At 39.5% G+C, this 26,106-nt stretch overlaps 1 protein-coding gene across 1 annotated transcript; it reads right to left on the minus strand.

Moving 5' to 3' along the window:
* Window positions 1–748: 748 nt before the first annotated feature.
* LOC122038491 lies at window positions 749–16,397 on the minus strand. Its single transcript, XM_042598263.1, has 3 exons — window positions 14,855–16,397; window positions 1,993–2,220; window positions 749–1,754 (listed from the first exon to the last, which is right to left on the minus strand). The coding sequence occupies exons 1-3, from the start codon at window positions 16,253–16,255 to the stop codon at window positions 822–824; spliced, it is 2,562 nt and encodes an 853-aa protein (XP_042454197.1). The 5' UTR covers window positions 16,256–16,397; the 3' UTR covers window positions 749–821.
* Between the last annotated feature and the right edge of the window lie 9,709 nt (window positions 16,398–26,106).

The following is a 26,106-nucleotide window of genomic DNA, read 5'->3' on the forward strand; positions in this document are numbered from 1 at the left end:
TTTTATAAATTGTAGTAATCATGATCATAGTTACTATAATATGCGACATGTTATAGTAACTATGTTCATAGTTTTTATAAGTTTAGCAATCATGGTCACAGTTGTGACAAGAGTGTGAAAGTGATTTCGATTAAGTTGAAATAATTTTAATCAATTTAATTAATTTTGTTTAAGTTATTAAATATTTTTTGATATATATAACAATGTTTTATATGTAATAACTTTACATAATTGAACTGATTTACTTTAATGTTATAGGACGTACTACACATTGTACTAGTACAACCATAAAAAACAACGCTAGAATAAAGGAAGTTTTAAGATGAAAGATAGATGGAGAGTTGTTTAAATTTTTTTTTTCTAGAAAGAGAAAAACATTTTGATTTTTGTGCTTTATAAATTAATATAATTAATTTATTTGGGTGGGACTGCACAAATATTGCTCTTTGGTATGGATCTACCAAATGCCATTAGTAGGATTACTGTCAACATGCTAAATGTTTTAATCTAGATGCCAACTAAAATTACACAAGAAGGACAATGCTTGCTAAAAATGCTGATTAATTTGCACACATTGCATTAAAACAAATAAAGAAAGAACAACCTCAATGGAAGACTTGGAAGACATGTACATTCTCTCTTCTTTTAAACTCAATAGCAGTATTGAGGTTTACATATAGTGTGCAAATCGTGATTATGCCCTGACATAGTTTCAGTTCTCCCACTAGTTGAACCCATTCAATTCATCTGAGGATCAATATACAAATACGACTTATTTCATATATGAAAAGACGTACAATAATTTTACTATATACATTCAGCTAGCCAGATCTAATGCTGGCTGCATGATTAGAATCCATAGAAGAGTAGGGCTTAATCCCCATAAGCCTATGGAACAATGATCTCTTCAGTCCATTCCCTCCCCTCCCTATTCTTGATCTCACCCAACGTGGAAAGTCATCCATTGAACCTGTAATTACGATGACAGTCTTCTCACAAACTAGATTTGCAAGAGCCACAATCGCTTCAGGCTCCATTGAAGAAGATGCATCCACCACGAAAATGTGACTGAAATGGTTGGCTTCAATTCCCGCATTGTGAAGTCTGAAACTACTCATGTAGGTGGAAGACACAATGTTGAATTCTCTGAGCTCATCGATGGGAGGGCAAGTGAAGCACTCCCCTTTAAACAGGCACGTTGGCATAATGTCATCTGGCACAAGTTCCATGTCTCGGAAGGCAGCATTAGCTCGGAACAACTTGGTCTTTGGAATCTCGTCGAGCAAACTCCTCATTAATGCATCGCACGTCATGTTCCTAGGAGTGCATATAAGTATTTTGGAGCTAACAACATTCCTGTGTATTTGGATGACTGCTTCTTGAATAAATTTCCCTGTGGCAGTGAGTTCCCCAAACTCGTAGGCGAGGGGTCCTTCTATGAGATAGGGGACAAGACCTTTACGGTTTAGGATTCTTCGAATTACATGATGATGCTTAATGGAAGGCTGGATGGTTGGAGAAACCATGTTCCCATCCGAGCTTGCATAATCAGTAATGCCTTTGGGATTTGGGAAGAGGATCATACACAGCAAAGAATTTGTTGCAGCGGAGATTGCAATATGAGATCTTTTCAAGCAAACTCTATTGAAGGAGAAGCTAACATTATACTTTTTCATTGATGAATGTTGTTTGTGAAAATCGCATCCAAACTCTACTAAAACAGTTCTGCTCTTTACCACACAAACAATGACTCCCTGGTTTTTTTGGATAAAATGGAAAAAAGAGAGCAAGAGATCTAAATGTTAGATGATAAACCAAGACTACACAAGTATGTCACAGATGAAAAGATAAAATTGTCTTGAATGTTGTGTTAAAGCATAGCACCTTCAAGAATATCTTTAGGGCACAAAAAATATCTAAATATCATAATGCAATGCTAAAAGTATAGCTCAACATTTCCATTGCACATTAAGAAGAATCTGAGAAACAAACCTTGAAAGGTTCCGCAGATATCTGGTCTGAGGGCCGTACAAGGACAAAATCTCTTGATAAAAGATAAGGCCTTCTTTCAGGAACAGCATCAATCTCAAATGCTACCAAAGAATGTTGATCATTCCGACTGCTTTTTGTCTTAGAAATCTCTCTCAAATTATGAATTTTAGAGTCTTTATTTTCTCGCAACTCAAGAGTAACTCCTTCCAATAAATATTCGCTCCATTTCTATGTAAAAAGATCAGCATGGTAAATTGAGACCAATAGTATGAAAGAAACTGAATTAAACAATACATCAAAGATGGAAAACTGATTGGAAATTTTGGAGGCAATAAGCTATATATATATATATATATATATATATATATATATATATATATATATATATATATATATATAAATGCTATATTACTGTAAAGAAAAGAATGTGCAAGAGTTCTGTGTTGACAATATTTCAGTTTGGTAAGAATGAAAGAATACCACAGTACCAACATTACAAAAGAATTGCTTGGATTTTGCGAATTATACAACAAGCCCCAGGTTTGCTATTCAGCATTCCCAATCTTTGAAAATAATGTTCTAAGGTGTATAGATCAAAGAGAAAATGGAGGAATAGAAAGAGAGGTGGGTGATCGTTGATAGCAAACATAAGTGTAGATAATATGGATCAATATATGCACCTTTTGACCATGTTAATGAACATATGCATCTTTTGATTGATACAGACCAATATTTGTAAAAGAAATTGCAGAAGGCTACAAGATCATTCTTTTTGACTGCATCCTCTTGGATTGAAGAATATCTCTATATCTGCTTAAGGAATTAATGATGCTCTAGCTGTATAGGAAAAAAGATCAAAATGGTAAAAGAGTCCAAAACACACAACCACACAAATTATTTTTACAATTTGGAAATACAAAAAATAACTCCCCCTGTAATGGTGAACAAATAACTTAAAGTGGACTTTCCACCCATCCTCCTTCCCTTTCATGTTTAAATCTGAAGAGTATACTGTCATCCTCAAAGCATAGTGCTAACCTATCATACTTTTAAAACACTTGAAGATCCCCATACTTAATTGTCTAAAATGCCTTCCTTAGATCTGAGAGCAATCTTTCTAAAACTCCAACTGCATGCATAATATCTCATTTAATACTACCATAGTATACATGCGTGATCTAATTGAAAAGGAATATAGAATCTTTGCCATCTCTACTTCTGAGATCTCACTAGTACCTTTAGTCAACTTAAAATGACTGGATAAGAGAGTTGTGCCTGCTTCAGCATCTTTATGTTGAACCTTTCTAAAACTTTTTCAACATATTTCTCTTATAAGAGCCACAACTGTCTAGCTTTTCTATCTTGAGTTAATTTCAATACCTAGCATGCATATGGTTAGCACCAAATTCTTTATATTATATGATCTACTAACTCTTTCTTCGACTAATCAATCATAATACTATCATACCATATAATTAGCATATCATCCACATAGAGGAATAGTATATCAAGATTACCATGCGAGTATCTAAAATATACACATGAATCAAAATCTTCTCTTTAGTAGCCTAAGCTAGTAAAAGGGAGTCTACCTTTTCATATCAGTTTCTAGTTGTATGCTATAGACCATACAAGCTCTTCTTCAACCGTATGTTTCTTCCTCTTATCTTAAAATTCATATGACTTCTCCATATATATCTCCTTTTTAAAGTCCGTGCAAGAAAGCAAACTTGGCATCACACTGTACAAGCTCATGATTCAAGCTAGTTTCTAGACCCGGCGCAACTTGAATAGATGTTATCTTCACAAGTGGAAAAAAGATCTAAACAAAGATGATGCCCTTCTTTTGACCGAACCTTTTTACCATTGGTTGAGCTTACACTGAAACAACTTATTGTGATCATTCTTCAACTCAATCACCCATTTGTTCTTTATAGATTATATATCAATTGGCAACTCAACTAAATCATATTATTCGCCATAAAGAGATTTCATCTCTGTAAAGCCCGAAAAATTCCCGAATTTATTTTAGAATTATTCTATGATTTTTCTGGAATTTTTAGATATTTTTCCGGAATTTTCCGAGTAGCGGAAGTAGCAAAAATAAATAGAATCGTAAAACGGCCTAAGCGGGAATTGAACCCGAGACCTACGGTTTACGGATAATGTTAGAAACCAGTGAACCCAGCAGGGCCGTGCTGAAAGGAAAGGGATTCAATAATATTTATGTTAGGTTTGGGCGGAAATTACCACTTAATATAAATAGGAGGTTCAAGTGGGTTTGGTTTATTTTAACTTAGTTTTGGTTTGGAAATCTCTCAACCAAAACCTCACGCCACTTTTTCTCCTCTCCCAAAACCTCACGCCGCCTCTTCTTTCCTCCTCCTTCTCTCGGCGCCCTAGCCCAAGGTCCCTAGGTTCATCTTCCGGCGACGACTCCAACACGAAAGAGGTTCTTCTCCGCGAGAGGAACGCGAAGACGTGATCGGATCGTCGAGAGGATCATCTCCACCGGAGTTCTAGCGAATAGAATCGTAAGAAATTACGATCAAGAGGTAAGAAACCCCTCACCTGCAGTATAATAGCTTCCGGTTGAGTTTTTATACTTTAGTTAGGATGTATGCGGATTTTTATCGATATCTAGGGTGTATTTAACTCTCTTCGCAGATTAGGGACTTAGTCGAGCACCTTTAGATGGGCCGGGCATGTCTTCCCTCTTCAGATAGGAGGTTAGATGTTGTCGGGTGCCTAGAGGTGGTCTCCCTAATAGGGAGAAGAGTTAGAGCATCCCAGGTGTTCGATAAAATAGCTAGTTTAGTAAAAATGCACCATAGGCATTTGTAACAGCTCAGTTAGATACTTTAGAGGTATCTATTCAGTATTTTCAGTTTATTTCAGCTTATATGGATTAGATATCCAATGGGTGGGCTCCCACAGTCGCCTCTAGGTTTAGATAACCTAGCTCTAGGTTCAGATAACCTAGGAATAGTATGAAAAAGCATGTATTAGCTATTTCAGTATTTTATTTTCAGTGGCACTGTACTGGATTAGATATCCATTGGGTTGGACTCCCACAGTCGTCCCTAGGTTCAGACAACCTAGTAAACCCTGCTAAATTCGGGACTTGCAACCCCGGGTCTAGTAGGGATGCGCGCACAGCAAGTACAGTTGCCGGGCCCAACAGCATGTTTATTATTTTCACTTATTATGTACTAGTTTTCAAACTCAAAATCAGTTATGTTAGTTGAGTTGATTTCAGCTTCAGTTTAGTTTAGTTTAGCTCAGTATTATGTTTCAGTTCAGTTCTCTATGTTAGCTTTATGATTAGTTGTATGCTATGCCATGACTTGTTCAGTATGCCATGTTTCTATGATTGTATGCCATGCCATGCTAGCCTGTCAAGTATATTTTCGCAAAGCATGTTTTCAAATCATAACTGCATCGTATGCATGATTTTGTGAGGTAGATGGCTTCTTACTAAGCGTTAGCTTACAGATACTACTTTTCTTATACTGCAGATACAGGTAAAAGAAAAGTGGATTAGCAGTGGAGGCTGGAGGTCAATGCAGATGAGGATGGGTGTGTGTGGAACTGGAATGAAAGATCTCAGGGATCTAACAAGTTTTAATTATGCATTAGAACTCGTTAGCATTTACGTTCAGCACTTTCAGCTTATTAGTTTTGATACTTTCATTTTCATGCAATTTAGATTTGGAACGCATTGAACTATGAAAGAATGTTTTAAAATGTCAGTAATCATGTTAGAATGTTATTACATGTTGTTAGAATAGTTTATTATGCAGTAGGTAGTCGTTAGATTGTATTTTGGCACGCCAAAGTGCTGAAGTCTGATTTTCCGGGCGAAATCAGACTCTGATTGGTCTCCAGACCGATCAGAGCCTGATCGTGCCACTGGATCGGTCTGCCGACCGATCCAGACGGATACAGTATGCTACTGTATCCTCCTGGATCGGTCAGCCGACCGATCCAGCGCAATACAGTAGCTTCCGGAGAATTCCCAGGTTCCTGGATCGGTCTGCCGACCGATCCAGACATACCTGGATCGGTCTGCCGACCGATCCAGCTGGGGACAGAATCGTAGCAGGTCTGATCGATCCGTGGATCGATCAGCAGCTAGCTGGGAAGTAAATTATGAGTCCCTAGCTAAGTTGGGATGTTTAGTTTCCCCTCTTTAGCACATGTACACCAGCAAAGGAGGTCTTTAGACCTTTCTTATCAGCTGTCTTAGTTATAGTAGAGTAAAATTTTAATTAGCCCAGCTTTCCGCACAGTATAGTTTAGCACAGTACAACTGTAGCGATTCGCCTTATAGCCTAGTAGTAGAAGGCGGGTCGTTACAGAGTGGTATCAGAGCAGTGTTCCATACTTCCTACACACACATCAGCATTGTACCTGCAGCTTCCAAGTAAGAATACCTCTACTCTCTTAATTGTTCTTGTTTATAGTTACAGTTCATGTTATATGCTTATTGCCGGTTAGTACATGATAGTTTAAACATGATGTCAGAAATTATATAACTGTGATAGTATTAGTTATACATATGTTCTCTATGTCATTAGAAATGGCACGAGGACGCCCAGCTAGAAGGGCACTAGCTACTGAGCCCCAGCAAGAGGCAGGCAGTTCAGTGCCTCCTCCAGACCTTACAGCATTAGTGGCTCAGTTACAGCAGCAGCTAGCTGAACAGCAACAGGAGATAGCCACCTTAAAGGCTAATCAGCAAAGTACCCCCACAGTCACCCCGGAACCGAATTTGACAACTCCGGTAGTCTTAGAGGTTCCACAAGCTCAGACTACACCAGTACCACCGGTAGCCCCTGCCCCAGTAGTCCGACAGGAGACTTACTTAATACAGTGGCTAAGGCTAAATCCGGAGAACTTCTCGGGTACTTGTGAGCCATGGGACGCCCAAGCCTGGTTCAAGACTGTGGAAAGTATAGTGGAACTGCTGGACTGGCCCGTACCAGAAAAGATCAAGTGCGTATCATTTTGTTTTTCTGGAGACGCAAGAATGTGGTGGGAAAGGGTTAAGATCAAGAGACAAGTTAATCAGATGAACTGGGCGGACTTCGAAGCAGAGTTCTTCGAGGATTTTTTCCATATGCGGGTAACAAATCGGCATTACGACGAGTTTACCGAGTTCCGACAAGGTAACTTATCAGTTAACGAAGCAGTGAAGCGCTTCAACCATCTCGCACGCCTCTGCCCAGAGTTGGTCAGCACGGAAAGAGAAAGGGTCAGACTGATGCTGAAGATGCTCCGACCCGAGATAGCTTTGAATGTGGCCAGCGGAATTAATAGACCGCAGACAACAGAAGAGCTGGTCAGCAGTGCCCTGATCACCGAACACTATCAGAAGGCGATGAACGAGAGTAAGAATCAAGTCCTGACAAAGGCCAGAAAGCTCACGGTAACAGCAGGCCACAGCCCAACTGGAAAGGGAACTCCAACAGCAAGCGCAAATCGTGGAGTGACCCAAGAGGAGGGCCATCTAGCAAGCGACCCAGTTATCCAAAGTGTGCTACTTGTGGGAAATTCCACCTGTGGGTTTGTCGCAAGGGCGCACGAGGATGCTTGAATGTGGACAAGAAGGGCACATGGCTAAAAGTGCCCGAACAAGGCCGGTCTTCCTCACCACGCAGATTCAAGATGCAGCCACCACCGCTTATATCGACGCAGCCGCTCTGAAGGCCCACATATCGCCGGCAGATTAGAAGCCCCGGCTATGGCGAACGCGAGGATCTACTCACTCACCGGAGAGGACGTAGCAAATGCCTCGACAGTTGTTACAGTTTTATAGTTCTACTGTTCTATTTGACATCGGGCAACCCATTCATATATAGCCGGATGTTCTCCGAAAATTAGAGGTACCCCGAGATACTCAATGTCAATTTTGACCGCCACCTTCAGAGAGATCACGGCGCCCACGACCGGCTCAGCAGGCCGTCATTATAGCGCATGTGAGCTCTTTCGCGATCCGATAGTGCTAGAAACGACCGACTATGACGTTATCTTCGAATGGACTTTGGTCAAATACGGTGCCTCTATCGAGTGCCGTAAATCACGTTCCAACCTAAGCGGCATGCAATTTGTCGGGGAACCAAGGAGAAAGGCCAAGAGGTTTCTCTCAGCCATGAAGGCACGAGGTTACCGGAGTCGGACGACGGATTCTTAGACACGTAGTCAAGACCAGTGACAGTGGACCAACAGCCAGCAGAGGTTCGAGTCGTCATGACTACCCAATAGCCTTCCCGAGGAGCTACAGTGCTTAGCACTGCATGTGGAGATTGAATTTGAGATGAGCTCATCCCCGACAAATCCAATTTCCAAGGCACCGCATCGCACGGCTCCAGCAGAATCAAGGAACTTCGTGAGCAACCACAGAGCTTCGACAAAGGGTTCATACGCCCGAGTCACTCACCACGGGAGAGTGTTGTTCGTGAAGAAGAAGGATGGAAGCACGCGATCGCGTAGACTACGATCACCGAACCAGTCACAATCAAAAACAGTATCCTCTTCCTGAATAGATGACCTATTCGATCAATCAAGGGGCATCGTTGTTTCTAAGGTAGATCTCGGATCGGTTATCATGTAAAGGTTAAAGAAGGGATATACCAAGACAAGATTCGTAACCGGACACTACGAGTTTGTGGTCATGCCCTTTGGCGTGCTCCAGCCACATTCATGGATCTCATGAACAGAGTATTCAGGAGTATTTAGATAAGTTTGTTATCGTGTTTATCGATGACATTCTTATCTACTCAGAACTCAGAAGAACACGCAGAGCACAAACTAGTATCACAGACACTTCACAGAACCACTTTACGCCAAGTTCACGAAATGTGAATTTTGGCTAGATCATGTCCTTTCCGGGTCACATCATCTCAAAGGATGGTGCATGGTGGATCCCAAGAAGATGTAAGCGGAAGCGCCAAAATGCCAAAGAAATCGGAGCTCGGGATTAGCAGGATATTACAGAAGTTTCAGAGGATTTCTCCAGTAGCCTCCCACCGACTCTTACCGAAAGAACAGAAATTCCAGGACAGAGGATGTGAGAACAATGAGCTAAAAGGAGATCGACCGTGCTCTATTTGGCTCTACCAGACGACACCAAAGAACTTCGACATCTATAGTGATGCCTCTAAGTTGGGACTAGAGCAGGCTGATGCAAACGGCAAGGTGATCGCCTATGCCTCCGGACAACTCAAGGATTATGAGAAGAATTACCCTACTCACGACCTTGAGCTTGCAGCAGTCTTCTCTCTCAAAATTGGAGACATTACTTATATGGAGCTCAGTGCAGAGTGTATACAGATCATGAGTCTCAAGTACTTCTTCACTCGAAGGATCATATGCGACAACACAGATGGCTCGAACTGGTCAAGGACTACGATATAGACATCCTCTACCATCCGTGGAAAGCCAAGGAGGCAGATGCACTTAGCAGAAATCCATGCTACCTTATTGTCTCTTACCATGCCACCGCCCCTACTGAAGGAGATCGTGGATTTCGGTCTCGAACTCATCGTGGGACAGCCTCTACTATGACCCTAGAGTCTACCTTGCTGGTGATATTCACCACCAGATCGGGACCCCGAGATTCGAGAATCAAGCAAGGGCTAGCGTAATCGAAAGTAGAGAATTGAGTGTCCGATAATGGGTGTTGTATTTTGGCGATGCACTGTGTTCCGGATCGGAGGAGCTACGGAGATGATTTTAGATGAGGCTCACAGGACTCCCTACGCGATGCATCCGGGCTCCACCAAATGTATCAAGACCAAGAAACACTTTTGGTGGTCCGGATGAGCGAGACATCGCCAGATATGTTAGCATCCGCCTCACCTGTCGGAGGGTCAAGGAACATCACGACTGTGAGGAGTTCTGCAGCCTATCAGATTCCAGAATGGAAGTGGGAGGATATCTCGATGGACTTCATAGTGGGGCTACCCGTAACCACAAATGGTTTTGATGCCATCTGGGTAACAAGTTGACTAAATCAGCCCACTTCCTAGCTATCAAGATATCCTACTCCATGGAGAAGCTAGCTCAGTTGTATCTCCAGATCGTCAGACTACACGGAGTCCCACGAACCATCATTTCGCATGAGACAATAGATTTACATCACACTTCGGAAGTGTGTTCAGCTATGGGCACCCAGCTAAAATTCAAGACTTTTCATCCCATGACGGTCGACGGAGCGAGTAAATCGTGTACTCAAGATACGCTCCCGAGCTCAGGCCCTAGATTTCAGGAAGTTGGTGCAAATATCCGAGTCTAGCACAGACAACAATTATCGTGCCATTTTATAGGCACTCTATGGGCGGAGGTGCAGATCACCAATCTGCTGGTATGAGAGGAACTAGAACTTCAGTCAGATCTAGTAGCAGCTACCACAGCAGCCATACATCAGATTCGCCAGAGGATAGAGACAAAGACAGAGCCGGAAGAGCTACGCTGACACACGCAGACCCCTAGAGTTCTACTGGGATACAGTTTTCCTCGAGTAGCTCCCAGGGAGTGCGTTTGGGAAGAAGGCAAGCTAGCTCCCAGATATGGGACCATACCTTATCACGAAGAGAGGGCAAGGTAGCATACGAGCTAGAGCTACCTCGTGAGATGTCAATCATTCACAACGATTTCATGTCTCCACGTCGAAGAAGCATATCCAGACGCCACCAGTGATCGAGCCCCAGTGCAGTCCGTGATGATCTCAATGATGATACTACTATTCGGATAATAGATCGAGCAGAAAGAAATTACTTAACAAGGAAGTACCATTAGTTAAAGTCACCGGCAAAATCACACACAGCAGAGGCGACTTGGGAGACAGAGACAAGCATGAGACAGAAGTACCCCGAAGTTTTAAGTTCGGAGGGAACTTATAAGGGGGGGTTGTAAAGTCCGAAAAATTCCAATTTATTTTAGAATTATTCTATGATTTTTCTGGAATTTTAGATATTTTTCCGAATTTTCCGAGTAGCGGAAGTAGCAAAATAAATAGAATCGTAAAACGGCTTAAGCGGGAATTGAACCCGAGACCTACGGTTTACGGATAATGTTAGAAACCAGTGAACCCAGCAGGGCCGTGCTGAAAGGAAAGGGATTCAATAATATTTATGTTAGGTTTGGGCGGAAATTACCACTTAATATAAATAGGAGGTTCAAGTGGGTTTGGTTTATTTTAACTTAGTTTTGGTTTGGAAATCTCTCAACCAAAACCTCACGCCACTTTTTCTCCTCTCCCAAAACCTCACGCCGCCTCTTCTTTCCTCCTCCTTCTCTCGGCGCCCTAGCCCAAGGTCCCTAGGTTCATCTTCCGGCGACGACTCCAACACGAAAGAGGTTCTTCTCCGCGAGAGGAACGCGAAGACGTGATCGGATCGTCGAGAGGATCATCTCCACCGGAGTTCTAGCGAATAGAATCGTAAGAAATTACGATCAAGAGGTAAGAAACCCCTCACCTGCAGTATAATAGCTTCCGGTTGAGTTTTTATACTTTAGTTAGGATGTATGCGGATTTTATCGATATCTAGGGTGTATTTAACTCTCTTCGCAGATTAGGGACTTAATGATCACCTTTAGATGGGCCGGGCATGTCTTCCCTCTTCAGATAGGAGGTTAGATGTTGTCGGGTGCCTAGAGGTGGTCTCCCTAATAGGGAGAAGAGTTAGAGCATCCCAGGTGTTCGATAAAATAGCTAGTTTAGTAAAAATGCACCATAGGCATTTGTAACAGCTCAGTTAGATACTTTAGAGGTATCTATTCAGTATTTTCAGTTTATTTCAGCTTATATGGATTAGATATCCAATGGGTGGGCCCACAACGCCTCTAGGTTTAGATAACCTAGCTCTAGGTTCGATAACCTAGGAATAGTATGAAAAAGCATGTATTAGCTATTTCAAGATTTTATTTTGGCACTGCATCGATTAGATATCCATTGGGTCGACTCCACACGTCCCTAGGTTCGCACAACCTAGTAAACCTTGCTAAATTCGGAACTTGCAACCCCGGGTCTATGGGCGCAAAGTGGTACAATATCGGGCCCAACAAAGATGTTTATTATTTTCACTTATTATGTACTAGTTTTCAAACTCAAAATCAGTTATGTTAGTTGAGTTGATTTCAGCTTCAGTTTAGTTTAGTTTAGCTCAAATTATGTTTCAGTTCAGTTCTCTATGTTAGCTTTATGATTAGTTGTATGCTATGCCATGACTTGTTCAGTATGCCATGTTTCTATGATTGTATGCCATGCCATGCTAGCCTGTTCAAGATATTTTCGAATAGCATGTTTTCAAATCATAACTGCATCGTATGCATGATTTTGTGAGGTAGATGGTTTCTTACTAAGCGTTAGCTTACAGGTACTACTTTTCTTATACTGCAGATACAGGTAAAAGAAAAGTGGATTAGCAGTGGAGGCTGGAGGTCAATGCAGATGAGGATGGGTGTGTGTGGAACTGGAATGAAAGATCTCAGGGATCTAACAAGTTTTAATTATGCATTAGAACTCGTTAGCATTTACGTTCAGCACTTTCAGCTTATTAGTTTTGATACTTTCATTTTCATGCAATTTAGATTTGGAACGCATTGAACTATGAAAGAATGTTTTAAAATGTCAGTAATCATGTTAGAATGTTATTACATGTTGTTAGAATAGTTTATTATGCAGTAGGTAGTCGTTAGATTGTATTTTGGCACGCCAAAGTGCTGAAGTCTGATTTTCCGGGCGAAATCAGACTCTGATCGGTCTCCAGACCGATCAGAGCCTGATCGTGCCACTGGATCGGTCTGCCGACCGATCCAGACGGATACAGTATGCTACTGTATCCTCCTGGATCGGTCAGTCGGTCGCCGACCGATCCAGACATTCCTGGATCGGTCTGCCGACCGATCCAGACATACCTGGATCGGTCTGCCGACCGATCCAGCTGGGGACAGAATCGTAGCAGGTCTGATCGATCCGTGGATCGATCAGCAGCTAGCTGGGAAGTAAATTATGAGTCCCTAGCTAAGTTGGGATGTTTAGTTTCCCCTCTTTAGCACATGTACACCAGCAAAGGAGGTCTTTAGACCTTTCTTATCAGCTGTCTTAGTTATAGTAGAGTAAAATTTTAATTAGCCCAGCTTTCCGCACAGTATAGTTTAGCACAGTACAACTGTAGCGATTCGCCTTATAGCCTAGTAGTAGAAGGCGGGTCGTTACAATCTCTTCTTGCATAATTTTGATCCAAAGATCTTTATCTGTATAGCATTGTACCTCTTGCATTAACTGTGGCTCCCTTTGTTCTATATATAGGATAAACTCCGAGTTGTTATGCCTAAGGAATAGATGTCATGCTCTATTCAACCTCTTTACTATAAGGTAAACAATTGGTGGAATTTGCTCCCGTGAGCTACATCTTTTCCGACTATCTTGTCACATTTTATTCCATGCCTAGCCACTAATATATAAAAACTCTAGCTCAGTTATTGATTCAAGAGTACACTATAAATAAGTAGAAACTAGTGGGAGATTTACAATTTTACTTGAGGTAAATTGCAAGTCTTCTTTGATCTCTTTGTATCACTATAGTCTCATGCTAATGGAGGTCTATTTCTCTACTTCTTATTACCTTCTTCTATTTAGGATCATAAATGTACAACTACACACTGCATTTCTATATAGAATGAATATCAAGGTCCTTATAGAACAATAAATAAAAGCCCTACAACCAAATATTCTCACATGATTATAACATATATTCTTTTCAATCTAAGCTCACTCTAATATATCAAACTAACAGAATTGATGGGGGAACTATTCGATTGATGGAGGAAGTATTCAATTGATGGGGAACTAGTCAATAAATACACTATTGCATTGTCTCCCTTCAAAGCAACTTAGGTGGTCATCCTTAACATGCTCCTCATGTTCTCCACAATGGTCATTCATCTGCTCAACAACTCTTGTGTTGAGGTGTCTTAGATATTATCAGCACTTGTCCTATTGACTTGAGCACATGAAGATTACATGGGACTCCAATTTTTTCTTCTTCTATGTTGAGCATCAATATCCTATTAATGATTATTACATGGGACTCCTTTAATTGTCATATACATACAACTTAATATTCCCTTGCCGTTCCTTTTCTTATGTCAAAACTATAATTCATATATTATATCTTAGCTCCACTTAATTTTAAATTTTTACTTCCAAAATTTCTCTCCACAATTTCAGCTTTTAACTGTATTCTAGTTATACTCTTATCAAATGAGACAACATAATTTCTAAATAAAATACACTAAAGTTGCTTATCTTCTTTAGGAATAGCAAGTTAATCTAATATTATTGAAACATAATCTGTGTTAAGCTAAATCTTTCTGTAAACATATAATTATAGGAAACTATTTTTACTTTCAATATCCCTCACACTAATAATTATATTATTATTCTTATAACATTCATTACATTGATATAATTGCTATATATTTCCTCTAAAATAAGTGCAAATGAGCATATACATATTCCTTTCTCAATATTTGTCCGTTAGTTATCTCTTTTAGAAAGAATCTATAGTTTATCTTTTGAGCATATAGTCAAATTATGTTTCAATAATTCATTTTCCATATCTTATTCTTCTCACGCTCTCTAAGAGTTTCTGATGATTTAACTCATCAACTGATTCCCCCTATAATTTGAACAAGATTATAGATGATCACCTTTGATCTTGCAAATAAGAATAAAAAATTTGATATTTGATTCAGAAGTGATAATCTCAAAAGCTTTTACTGTTAGAAAAGTGATCAACCTTCGTAATATTACTGCCAAGAAATGAGGATTCGCTTTGTGACAAGAGAGTACCTCGAGTTCATAGTCTTCTGCGTAAAGCAAAATACGGAAATAATCAGCATAACTGTGTGGGGTTAATGGCATCATTGCAGGCAACTTATCGTTCTTGATCAGCTCCTCGATATCCTCAGGAATCTCGTATATTTCAGCGAGTGTGCGTTTTTTGAAAAATGGACGAGGCTCGGATGAGTAGTCCCTAGTAGAATCATGATGATTTGTCTCAGGTGTCCGTTTCTGTTGCTTTTGGAGAAAGGAAGCAAATGTATCTGTGAAGTTGGAGGTATTTGATGGAAGAGTAGTTGATGGCAAAAGCGAAGATTTGTCATGGTAATTCAAGGTCGATTGACGCTTGATCCAGACTTGAGTGGAAGGCCCATGAGATGATGAGGCAGGGAGTACAGAAGAACACTTCGATGAAAGCGGATCGGCGACTACAGGATGTTTGGATGAGACTGAAGAGGTCAAGGGAGAAGCAGAAGCATTTATGGAGGGTTTAGAAGGCGTCGTTGAGGCCTGATGCATGACGCAAATGTGAGTGGAATCAGGCACCTTGGCAGAAATCTTCCCATTGAGTTCAGGATTTCCGTCTCTTGCATCAGGCGTGTGCTTTTGCTTGCTCGTGGTTGTTCCCGACGATCTCCTACTGGCATCATCCTGTTGGAACTGTGAGCTGAAAGGTAAAGTTTTCGATTCCGATGAGTGAGAAGAAGATTGTGGACTTAAAGGCAAAGTTTTCGATTTCGGTGGGGGAGAAGAAGATCTGGAAGCTCCAGAAGAGTGCTCGGAAGAAACTTTTGGGGCAGAATCATTAGGTTGATTCGATGAGAGAGGAGTGGAGGCGGTGGAATCAGGCGCCTTGGCAGAAGCCTTCCCATTGAGCTCAGGATTTCCGTCTCTTGCGTCAGGCGTGGGCTTTTGCTTGCTCGTGGTTGTTCCCGGCGATCTCCTACTGGCATCAGCCTGTTGGAACTTTGAACTGAAAGGTAAAGCCTTCGATTCCGATGGGTGAGAAGAAGACTGTGGAACTAAAGGCAAAGTCTTCGATTTCGGTGGGGGAGAAGAAGATTGGGAAGCTCCGGAAGAGTGCCCGGAAGAAACTTTTGGGGCAGAATCATCAGACTGATTCGATGAGAGAGGACCGGAGGCAGTCGAAAACCTAGATAGCAAAGAAGGGGACGGAGAAACAGAAGCATTTAACGGCGGAGAAGCCACTGAAGACTTCCACGGATACAGTAAGGTGGTAGTTGAAGGATACGACTCCGACGATGAGGAATTTCCATGAAGCAACGGCAAATCCTCGACGCGATGGCTGATGCTGCTGCTGCTGCTGCTCCTCGCATTTAATCGATCGAAAGCGTCGTCATCATCTCCGTAGCAGAAGATGAAGCGCAACACATCGAGGAAGTACCCCATGCTCGATCTCGATCTCGATGTCTAGTCTGGAGAGGCTAACAAAGGAGCAGAGATTTAGTGGAGACAGACACTGCTTTTTCTTCTATACGAGCATGCTTCAGCGGACTTAAAATAGTAAGTCTTGGGAGAGAATGAAGAACAGATCGCCTGTTTTAATTCGATTACCAAATATATAATACTTATTTCTTTATTGCTTATTGCCTCTTGTTTAACTTTTTAATGATCAAATTTAATTGCGCTCTCTGTGTTCGCCGTTGTAGTGTAGAGTGTAGACTTTGATTGTGCGCGCGTCCTGATTTAAAGGGAAAAAAATCATTAAAGGTGTAGCTTGTTTTAATTTATCATCGAAAATATGTTCGGCTCGTTTTTTTCGATCATATTTAATTACTTTTCTAACCCGGTCTAATCTTGCACTCTCACCTGCACACAGCGAAAATAAAAAACAACTAATATGTCGGTCACCTGCAATTGTTCTACGCACCCCTTCGCCTTTTTCCGAACTCTAACGTTCACTTCCCTGTTTTTTCGCCAGGAGTTCGTATATAAATAAGTGCAAATAAGTGCAAATAGGGATGTAATCGAGTCGAGCGAGTCGAGTCGAACTCTTGAATATTTAAGTTTGACTCATTTATAATTGAGTCGAGCTCGAGCTTTATTTAATGAATATATTCATGACTCACGAGTTTATTCGAACTTTTATCGAGCCTAAACGAGCTTAATAAATATAAATCATAAATTTAAATATTCATTAAAAACTAAATTATATATTTAGAGAAAATTATAATATTATTATTAAAATTTATAATTTTATTCTAATAAATAAATTTAATATATTTATCTATATTTTTTATAAATAGAATGTAAAATCTATAAATTCAATATCAAAACTATTATTATTTTTTAATTTAAAAGTTATTTAATGAGTTTAACGAATGTGTTCACGAGCTAATGAGCCGAATATTGCGAAACTTGAGCTTGGTTTGTTTATCTTAACGAGCCTCATTAAACGAGCTCAAACGAGTTTTTATCGAATCGAGCTTCGAATAGCTCACGAGCGACTTGGTTCATTTACACCCCTAAGTGCAATTGAGGATTAGTATAAAGTAATTCAATAGAGAATATTATTTCATTTAGGGTTATAAATTAAGTGAATATTCATGAATAAACTTAGTAATTAGTTTGATAAAAGTTTATTTATGTTTGTTCTATACCCAAAAGATCAATTAAATAAATAAATTTGAACTACTCATTAAACTAAATAAATAAGCTTAAACACATGTATGTTCAACTCATTAATATTCGCGAACAATATTCATGAATAATGAACTATGTTCATTAATAAAATTATTATCAATATGTTAAATAAAAAAACTTTTAAAATGAACAAATAAATTTGAATTATTAAACTCAATAATCAATCAAACGAGTAAAAATTTTAAACAAACAAATAAATTTGAATTGCGAGCTCAATTACATTTAAATGAACCAAGCTTAAGTCAACCTTGAATTGAAAGTTCGATAACATTTAAATGAATCAATCTTAAGTCAAGCTTAAATTGAGAGTTCGATAACATCTAAACCAATCAAGCTTAAGCTAAGCTTGAACCAAGTTCAATCTCATAAAAAACAAACCAAGTCAAGCTTGAATAATCATTCTAAAAGCTTAGTTCATATTAGGCTAAGCTCGGTTACATTATCAAACAAGTTTGAACACTCCAAATCTTGGCTTGTTTACAACCATAATTTCGCCTAGAGTTCGTACATAAGCAAACTGCAAAAGAGGTTCAGTATATGATCCTAAATATTAACCGCGTGGGGAGTGTGTCATCCAAAAAGTATGTCGCACATGCCACACATTCGATCGTGCATATGCTAAGATAGCTCGATAGCATATTACATAGAATTTCAATCGCGCACTTCCTTTAGAAACATTCTTGAGTGGGAATATTCTTGAAAATATCACAAAAGACTTCAATCATTCACTCACTTTAAAAACATCCTGATTGGGAACATCCCTAGAAAGATCACACAGGACTTCAGCTGCACATTCACTTTCAGAACATTCTCGACTAAGAATATCTCCGAAAAGATCACACAGGACTCCAATCGTACATGCACTTTAGAAACATCCCCAACTCAGAACACATTCTTGACTAAGAACATCTTGAAAAATATCACACGAGACTTCAGTCATGCACTCACTTTGGAAATATTCCTAATTGAAAACATCTTAGTAGCAGGTCATTCTAGATAGAGTTGGACCTTCAATGAGGCCAAGTAAGCAGCCTCCTCAGGGCCTAACCTAGGAAGGGGCCCCAATATTTTTTTTAATTATATTTATATTGTTGGTGGCCCATGATGAAAGAGATGACCCACAACTCACATGGGTTTAAAGGCCAAAAACATATATTTACACTTACACACATAGATCCATTGATGTGCTTCTTATTACATGTCACTAGGTACAACAACAACCAAGTATTTTCCCACTAGGTGGGGTCAGTTGTATGAATCCTTTTACGTCATTGAGCTATATCTCCTATTATATCATCATCTATATTTAAATAAATTTTATCTTATTTTATTGTTACTAACCAAGTCTTTTTTAGTCTTCCTCTTCCTCGTTTGATATGCATGTTTATCATAGTTTCACATCGCCTAACTGGAGCATTTATTGGTCATCTAAGTACATGTCCGTACCATCTTAAACGTGTTTCTCGGAGTTTGTCCTTAATAGATGCAACTCCGACTTTCTCTCTAATGCTCTCATTTCTTATTTTGTCCATCTTCGTATGTCCACACATCCACCTTAACATCCTCATCTCTGAAACTCTCATCTTCTACTCATGTGCTCGAGTCATAGCCCAACATTCAGCTCCATATAACATAGCAAGTCTAACTGCGATTTTATAGAACTTACCTTTAAGTTTAAGAGGTACTTTACGGTCACATAAAACACCCGACGCTACCCTCTATTTCACTCATCCTGCTTGTATTCTATGTAAGGCATCTCTCTCAATCCCTCCATCATTTTGTAAAAATGATCCTAAATATTTAAATCTCTCGGTTCTAGGCAACTCATCCTCTCCTATCTTAACAATTGTTTCACTACTTCTAATATTGCTAAACTTAAATTTCATATATTCTGTCTTTAATCTACTAAGCTTAAAACCATTCCCTTCTAGTGTTTCCCTCCAAGATTCTAGCTTAGCATTTACTCCTTCACGTGTCTCATCTACCAAAATAATATTATCTGCAAACAACATGCACCACGGTACTGTGTCTTGAATGTGTGTAGTGAGTTCATCCATAATTAGTGTAAAAAGATAGGGACTTAGGGTTGATCCTTGATGTGACTCTATCTTTATTGGAAATGATTCAGTTACTTCACCGGAAGTCTTTACTCTAGTCGTTACATCCTCATACATATCCTTAATTAGTTCAATATATGTTACGCTAACACCACTCTTTTCTAAAATTCTCCATATAATTTCTCTTGGGACTCTATCATAAGCTTTTTCTAAGTCAATGAATACCATGTGTAGATCTTGTTTTTGCTCCCGATATTTTTCAATTAATTGTCTAAGGAGATGTATAGCTTCTATTGTTGACCTTCCATGCATGAACCCAAATTGATTTTCTGTCACTGTGGTCTCCTTCCTTAATCTTTTTTTCTATTACTTTTTCCTAAAGTTTCATAGTATGACTCATTAGTTTAATACCCCTATAGTTTGCACAATTTTGTATGTCTCCCTTGTTCTTATATAAGGGAACTAGAGTACTTATCCTCCATTGATCAGACATTCTTTTCGTTTTCAATATCATGTTAAATAATTTTGTAAGTAATTCAATACCTTGTTTCCCTAAGCACTTTCATACTTCTGTCGGAATATCATCTGGTCCAACGGCTTTTCCATTGTGCATCTCATTTAAAGTTTGTTTTACTTCTGAAGTTTGAATTCTACGATAAAAATTAAAATTTCTATACTCATTTGACCTAATTAAATTGTTGGTGCGGGAAGCATCCGACGATCGAACCAGTGTTTTGATTATGTCAAAGAGTTCAAGTTAAGTTGTTTTGTTATCTAATGAGCTTAAACAAGTGTGCAGGAAAGTCCTAACTGTGATTAGGCAGGTGGAAAATCCTAAGGGGCGGTAACCTTAGGTCCTAGGGGGTGGTAACCCTAGGTGAAGGAGAAAAACCCTAAGGGGCGGTAACCTTAGGTCCTAGGGGGTGGTAACCCTAGGTGGAGGAAAATCCTAAGGGCGGGGTAACCTTAGGTCCTAGGGGGTGGTAACCCTAGGTAGAGAAAAACCCTAGGGGGCGGTAACCCTAGGTCCTAGGGGGTGGTAACCCTAGGCGAGAAGTCCAGTCGGTCTGGAGAACCGGACTGGCATCAGGTAAATCTCCTGAGTGGAGTAGGTGAGGACGCGTTCCCCGTAGAGGGAACAGTAGGCGTCGGGTCGACCTAAGGTTTCCGGTCGGAAACTCGAAGTCAGACCCGGACAGTCCGAAGGCTGTCAATTCATTTGTTTATATATTATCTCTTGTTCTAACTCTGTTTTGCAGGAAACTAACACTTTTGTGCAGGGTTAGTACTGACCGGGATTGGTCGACCGAACCTTGGGATCGGTCGACCGAACCTCCAAGCTACCAGGCCAGATCGCCAAAAGTTGGACCAGGTTCGACCAGGGATCGGTCGACCGGACCTCGGGATCGGTCGACCGAACCTGGGATAGGTGTCGACTTGATCAAGCCGAGGTGTGCGGGTCAGAGGAGACTGATTGGTCGACCGATCTCAGGGATAAAGTTTGACCAGATCGAAGCGAAGCGACGGATGGACGGATCAGATGCGGTGGAGGTCATCTGATCGGTCGACCGAACGTGGGGATCGGTCGACCGATCCGCTTCGGGTCAAATATGATCCCGAGACTTGGGGATCTGGATCAGACCTTACAGAGCTATAAAAGGAGGCCTCGAGGTGCAGCTCAGATCATCAACTTCGAACAGAAAACTCTGCTCTTCCGTGTGCAGCTGCTAAACACCTCGACAACGCTCTACTACTCCAACGAATCACTCCAAAGTTCTTTATTCTCCTTTTCGTTGGTATAATTTCTTTACTGCACTTACTTGTACTTATTCAATTGTAAAGATTTGCGCTATATAGTTGTTGCCCACCGAAAGCGGTCAAGGACCGCTGGCCTTCAAGTAGGAGTCGAAATAGGCTCCGAACGAAGTAAATCACTTGCGCCTCTGTGTGTTTGCTTTTATTTTCTGCTGCACTTATAATCTCTATGTTTTAATCGATAAAATAGCCACGAGCGCTATTCACCCCCCCCCCTCTAGCGCTTTCGATCCATCAATTGGTATCAGAGCGGGGTAATTTTGAATCGGTGCAACCACCATTCAAAATAATTTTTCGTGGTATTTTCAGATTTTTCGGAGTCGATTAGAATTTAGCTTCATAGCTATATTCTAATTCTTTTTCTCGAATCGGTTTTCTGCTCGGAGTTGGTGCAACACCACCCGAGTTCGTGATCTATTTTTTCTCCTTCCGCACTACTAAGCCAGGACCAAGTCCTGGAACTTTTTGTTGTTTATTTTCTTTTTTAGTTGATCTAAAATGACCCTTCAAGAAGGCTACAGTACAACCCGCCCCCCGCTATTCACCGGAGACGACTTCGGGTACTGGAAGGGTCGGATGGAGGCATATCTCCAGACTCATTTTGAAGTCTGGATGATTGTCAAAACCGGACTCCAACTACCAACTGATAACGCTGGAAAACCACTACCATACGAGGATTGGGATGCATCTTTGATTAAGAAGGTAGAAGCTAATGCAAAGGCGACCTGCACCCTCCAATGTGGTTTATCAAAAGAAGAACTCAACCGCGTCGGCCCCTTCAACAGTGCCAAGGAGCTGTGGGAGAAGCTCATTGAACTTCACGAAGGGACGTCCGACACCAAAGTAAGTAAAAGAGACTTAATTTTCAATAAATTATTTAATATCGAACTGCAGGAAGGTGAGACAGCTGCCCAACTCCACGCCCGGATTCAAGATCTGCTCAACGGTCTTCATGCAATTGGACAAAAGGTAGATAACCGGGACATCATAAGGTATTCTCTAAACGCCTTTCCGAGGAACACCTTGTGAGCATCCATGGTAGATGCCTACAAGGTTTCCAAGGACTTGTCTACTATTAAGTTAGATGAACTCTTTGCAGAATTCGAACTTCATGAACAGACTAATGCACACTCGACCGAGAAAGGGTTGGCTTTGGTTGCAGGAACAGGAAGAGTACGTGAATCAAAGATAAAGCGCAGAACCGAACCTGAGTCAGAAGAAGAAGAACCAGATTCGGAAGACGATGACGAGCTTACAACCGAAATAGTCAACCTGGTAAAGAAACTCTACAAAAAGAAGGGCTTCAACAAAAAGGATGTGAAAAAGGCCATCCAGTCCAAAGAAGCTCAATCAAGCTCGAAGGCCAAATTCGAAGTGACCTGCTACGGGTGCAATCAGAAGGGGCACATCAAGACAAACTGCCTGAACCAAAAAGATCTAAAGAAACCAAGAAGGAAGAAGGCCTTGAAAGCAACGTGGGACGAGTCTTCCTCCGAGGAATCCGACGACGAAGAACTCGAGCAGACGAATTTTCTCGCGTTGACAGCCCGGGACTACAACAACGAATCCGGAAGCGAGGACGAATCAGAAGCCGAGTCCGAAAGAAGCCACGGATCCGCATCCGTTTCCGAAGGGCCAAACCCCTCTGTAAGTAAAAACCGTTTATATAGCTTAATTAATTATTTAATGCATAAAGTAGCTAAGTCAAAAATTCGAATCAAGTCGCTTCTAAAGGAGGTAACACTCCTTAAAGAAACGACTAATAACGAATCCTTGACTGATCCAGCTCAGACTGGAACCTCAACTCAAGTTCAAAGACTTGAGGAAGAGAATACCAACCTGAAAAATCAAGTCAAGGATTTGAAAACAACCCTAGAACGATTTTCCCTGGGATCCAAGAATCTTGACTTGATTCTTGGAACACAAAGGGCAATCTACAATAGAACTGGACTAGGATACAAATCGAAAAAGAAATATAAGTCATACTTATCTCTCATACAAAGAACAAATAGAAAAACGGTCTAAGCATGGGTTGCCAAGTCCAACCTGATCAATCAAGTTGGACTAGGACAATATTGGATTCCCAATAATCAAATATATTACCTCGATAGACCATATCGAGGCTATGATCCAGGGAGAGCTAAAACGATTAAAATTAAAAATTAAAACCAAAAATTAAATTAAAATTCCAAAATTAAATTTAAAATTTAAAATTTAAAATTAAATTAAAAATTCGAAATTAAAATCAAAAATTAAATTAAAAATAAAAAATAAAAATAAAAAATAAAAATAAAAAATTAAATTAAAAAATTCGAAATAAAAAATTAAATCAAAATTCGAAATTAAACTAAACATTCTAAATTTAATTGAAAATAGAAGGAGGATCCAGAATAGCTGGCACCCGCATCTAAACTACCCGACTGGGTAACCAAACTTAATCTACCCGAAATGGGTAAACAAGAATAGTCTACCCGGCAGGGTAATTAAGGTTAGATAAAATGGACTAGGTTTAACTTGAGCCACGGTACTGGTGAAGTTTTTGGATGATAGTACGTTAGGGTAGCTTGGGCATCGCATGTCTAGGAAGATATGGTTTCGACCTGGTGCATTTGACCAAGTGGAACTGACCGAAGCTACCCTTAAATGGATCCTAACTAGTTAGACCAAGGTTTAGTATTAAGTTCAATGGGTAGGACTATTTGGAAAACCTCGAAGGCATGATTACTTTAATGAGTTCCTTGTGACTCACCATAGCCCAGAAGTTTATCCAAAGAATGCTTACTTGTTGAACCCAAAGCTAAACCTGAATCTAACACAAAGTTAAACATAATCCTAAAATTGAACCTCAATTCATCTCACAAAAATTATAGGAGTCCCTGATTGAAAATTTAGATCGGGTGAGATGACTAAGGAATTCAAATTCAAAATTAAATTCAAATTCAAAATTAAATTCATAAATTCAAAATTAAATTCATTGATTCAAAATTAAATTCATTAAATTAACTTAATCATTTTTTTCCAAATTAAAATTAACTTAATCATTCATTCAAATTAAAATTAACTTAATCATTCATTCAAATTAAAATTAACTTAAATTTTTTTTAAGGACTTACTTCAATCAAACTGTCTTTTGATCCATTAACTACTTTATTTGTAGGAATTGGATCAATGGATATTGGACAGTGGATGCTCCAGACATATGACTGGAGATAGGTTGAAATTCACTAAGCTAAAACTAAAGAACCTAGGATCAGTTGCATTCGGCAACGATGGAAAACTGAAAGTAATTGGAAAAGGTAATATCGAACTTAACTCCGATTTTATTATTCGAAAAGTATTGTTAGTTGAAAATTTTAATTTCAATTTATTAAGTATAAGCCAATTATGCGATACTGGTTACTCGGTCAATTTTACCAAGTCTGAATGTATAGTCAAACATGTTGACAATCCAAAAATCATACTTAAGGGCACTAGGAAAGATAATGTCTACACCATTTATCTACCAACACCCTCAATAAAGTGTTTTCTAACACAACAAGAGGAAACTGAGTTGTGGCACAGAAGACTGGGTCACACTCACATGAGACTCATTTCAAAAATGAGTCAAAATGGACTAGTCAAAGGATTGCCCAAATTAAAAGTTATTGAAAAGTCAATCTGTAATGCGTGTCAACAAGGAAAACAAACCAAGTCAACTCACAAGTCAACCAATCTAGAAAAAACTACTTGCTTACTTGAGCTCCTTCACCTAGACCTATTTGATTCACACGGAGTCAAGTCTCTAAGCAAGAACCAGTATTGCTTAGTTATAATAGACGACTTCTCCAGGTTCACCTGGGTAAAATTCCTAAAAACAAAAGATGAAACCTTTGAAATATTTAGTAATTTTTGTAAATTAACAGAAAATGAAAAAGACACTAAAATTAAAAGAATAAGAAGTGATCATGGAGGAGAATTTGAGAATCACAAATTCACTGAATTTTGTGAAATAAATGGGTACAAACATTAATACTCCTGTCCTAGGACCCCCCAACAAAATGGTTTAGTAGAACGTAAAAATAGAACCCTACAAGAAGCTGCTAGAACCATGTTAAACGAATATAAACTATATAATCAATTCTGGACTGAAGTAGTTAGTATAGCATGTTACATTCAAAATAGGATTTTAATTAACAAATTTCAAAATAAAACACCCTATGAAATTTATTATAATAAAATTCCCAACTTAAACTATTTAAAAGTATTTGGGTGTAAAGTCTTCATCTTGAACACTAAAGACTACTTAGGGAAATTTACATCAAAAACAACCTCGGGAATATTTTTAGGGTATTCAACAACCAGTAGGGCATATAGAGTGTATAACAAAAATACCCTAAAAATAGAAGAAACAATAAATATAATATTTGATGAAGAAAATAAATTACCCAACACAATAAATGAAATTGAAAATATAGAAAATATTAACCCAATAAACAGAGGAGATGATGAAATTCAACCTGAACCTATTGAATCTGAAGAACAAATCGCTAACTCAAATGAGATACGACCAACTAGAACAAGCACAAATCACCCATCTGATCAAATTTTGGGTGACCCAACTGTAGGAGTCAGAACTAGATCATCCTACAGAAATCAGAGCCAAATAGCCTTGATTTCAAAAATTGAACCCAAAACTATAGAAGAAGCCTTACCAGATCCAGATTGGACTCTAGCAATGCAAGAAGA

This window comes from Zingiber officinale, chromosome 1A (genome assembly GCF_018446385.1).
Source record: "Zingiber officinale cultivar Zhangliang chromosome 1A, Zo_v1.1, whole genome shotgun sequence".
NCBI classification, from domain to species: Eukaryota; Viridiplantae; Streptophyta; class Magnoliopsida; order Zingiberales; family Zingiberaceae; genus Zingiber; species Zingiber officinale.

What these genes read in the sequence shown, in the direction of transcription:
- LOC122038491 (XM_042598263.1), bottom strand. Translation starts at nt 16,255, where the DNA reads ATGGGGTACTTCCTCGATGTGTTGCGCTTCATCTTCTGCTACGGAGAT. An exon ending in CAGAAGACTATGAACTCGAG is followed by an intron (nt 2,221 to 14,854) that starts GTACTCTCTTGT and finishes CTTTTTACATAG; the next exon opens with AAATGGAGCGAATATTTATT. An exon ending in TATCTGCGGAACCTTTCAAG is followed by an intron (nt 1,755 to 1,992) that starts GTTTGTTTCTCA and finishes CAAAAAAACCAG; the next exon opens with GGAGTCATTGTTTGTGTGGT.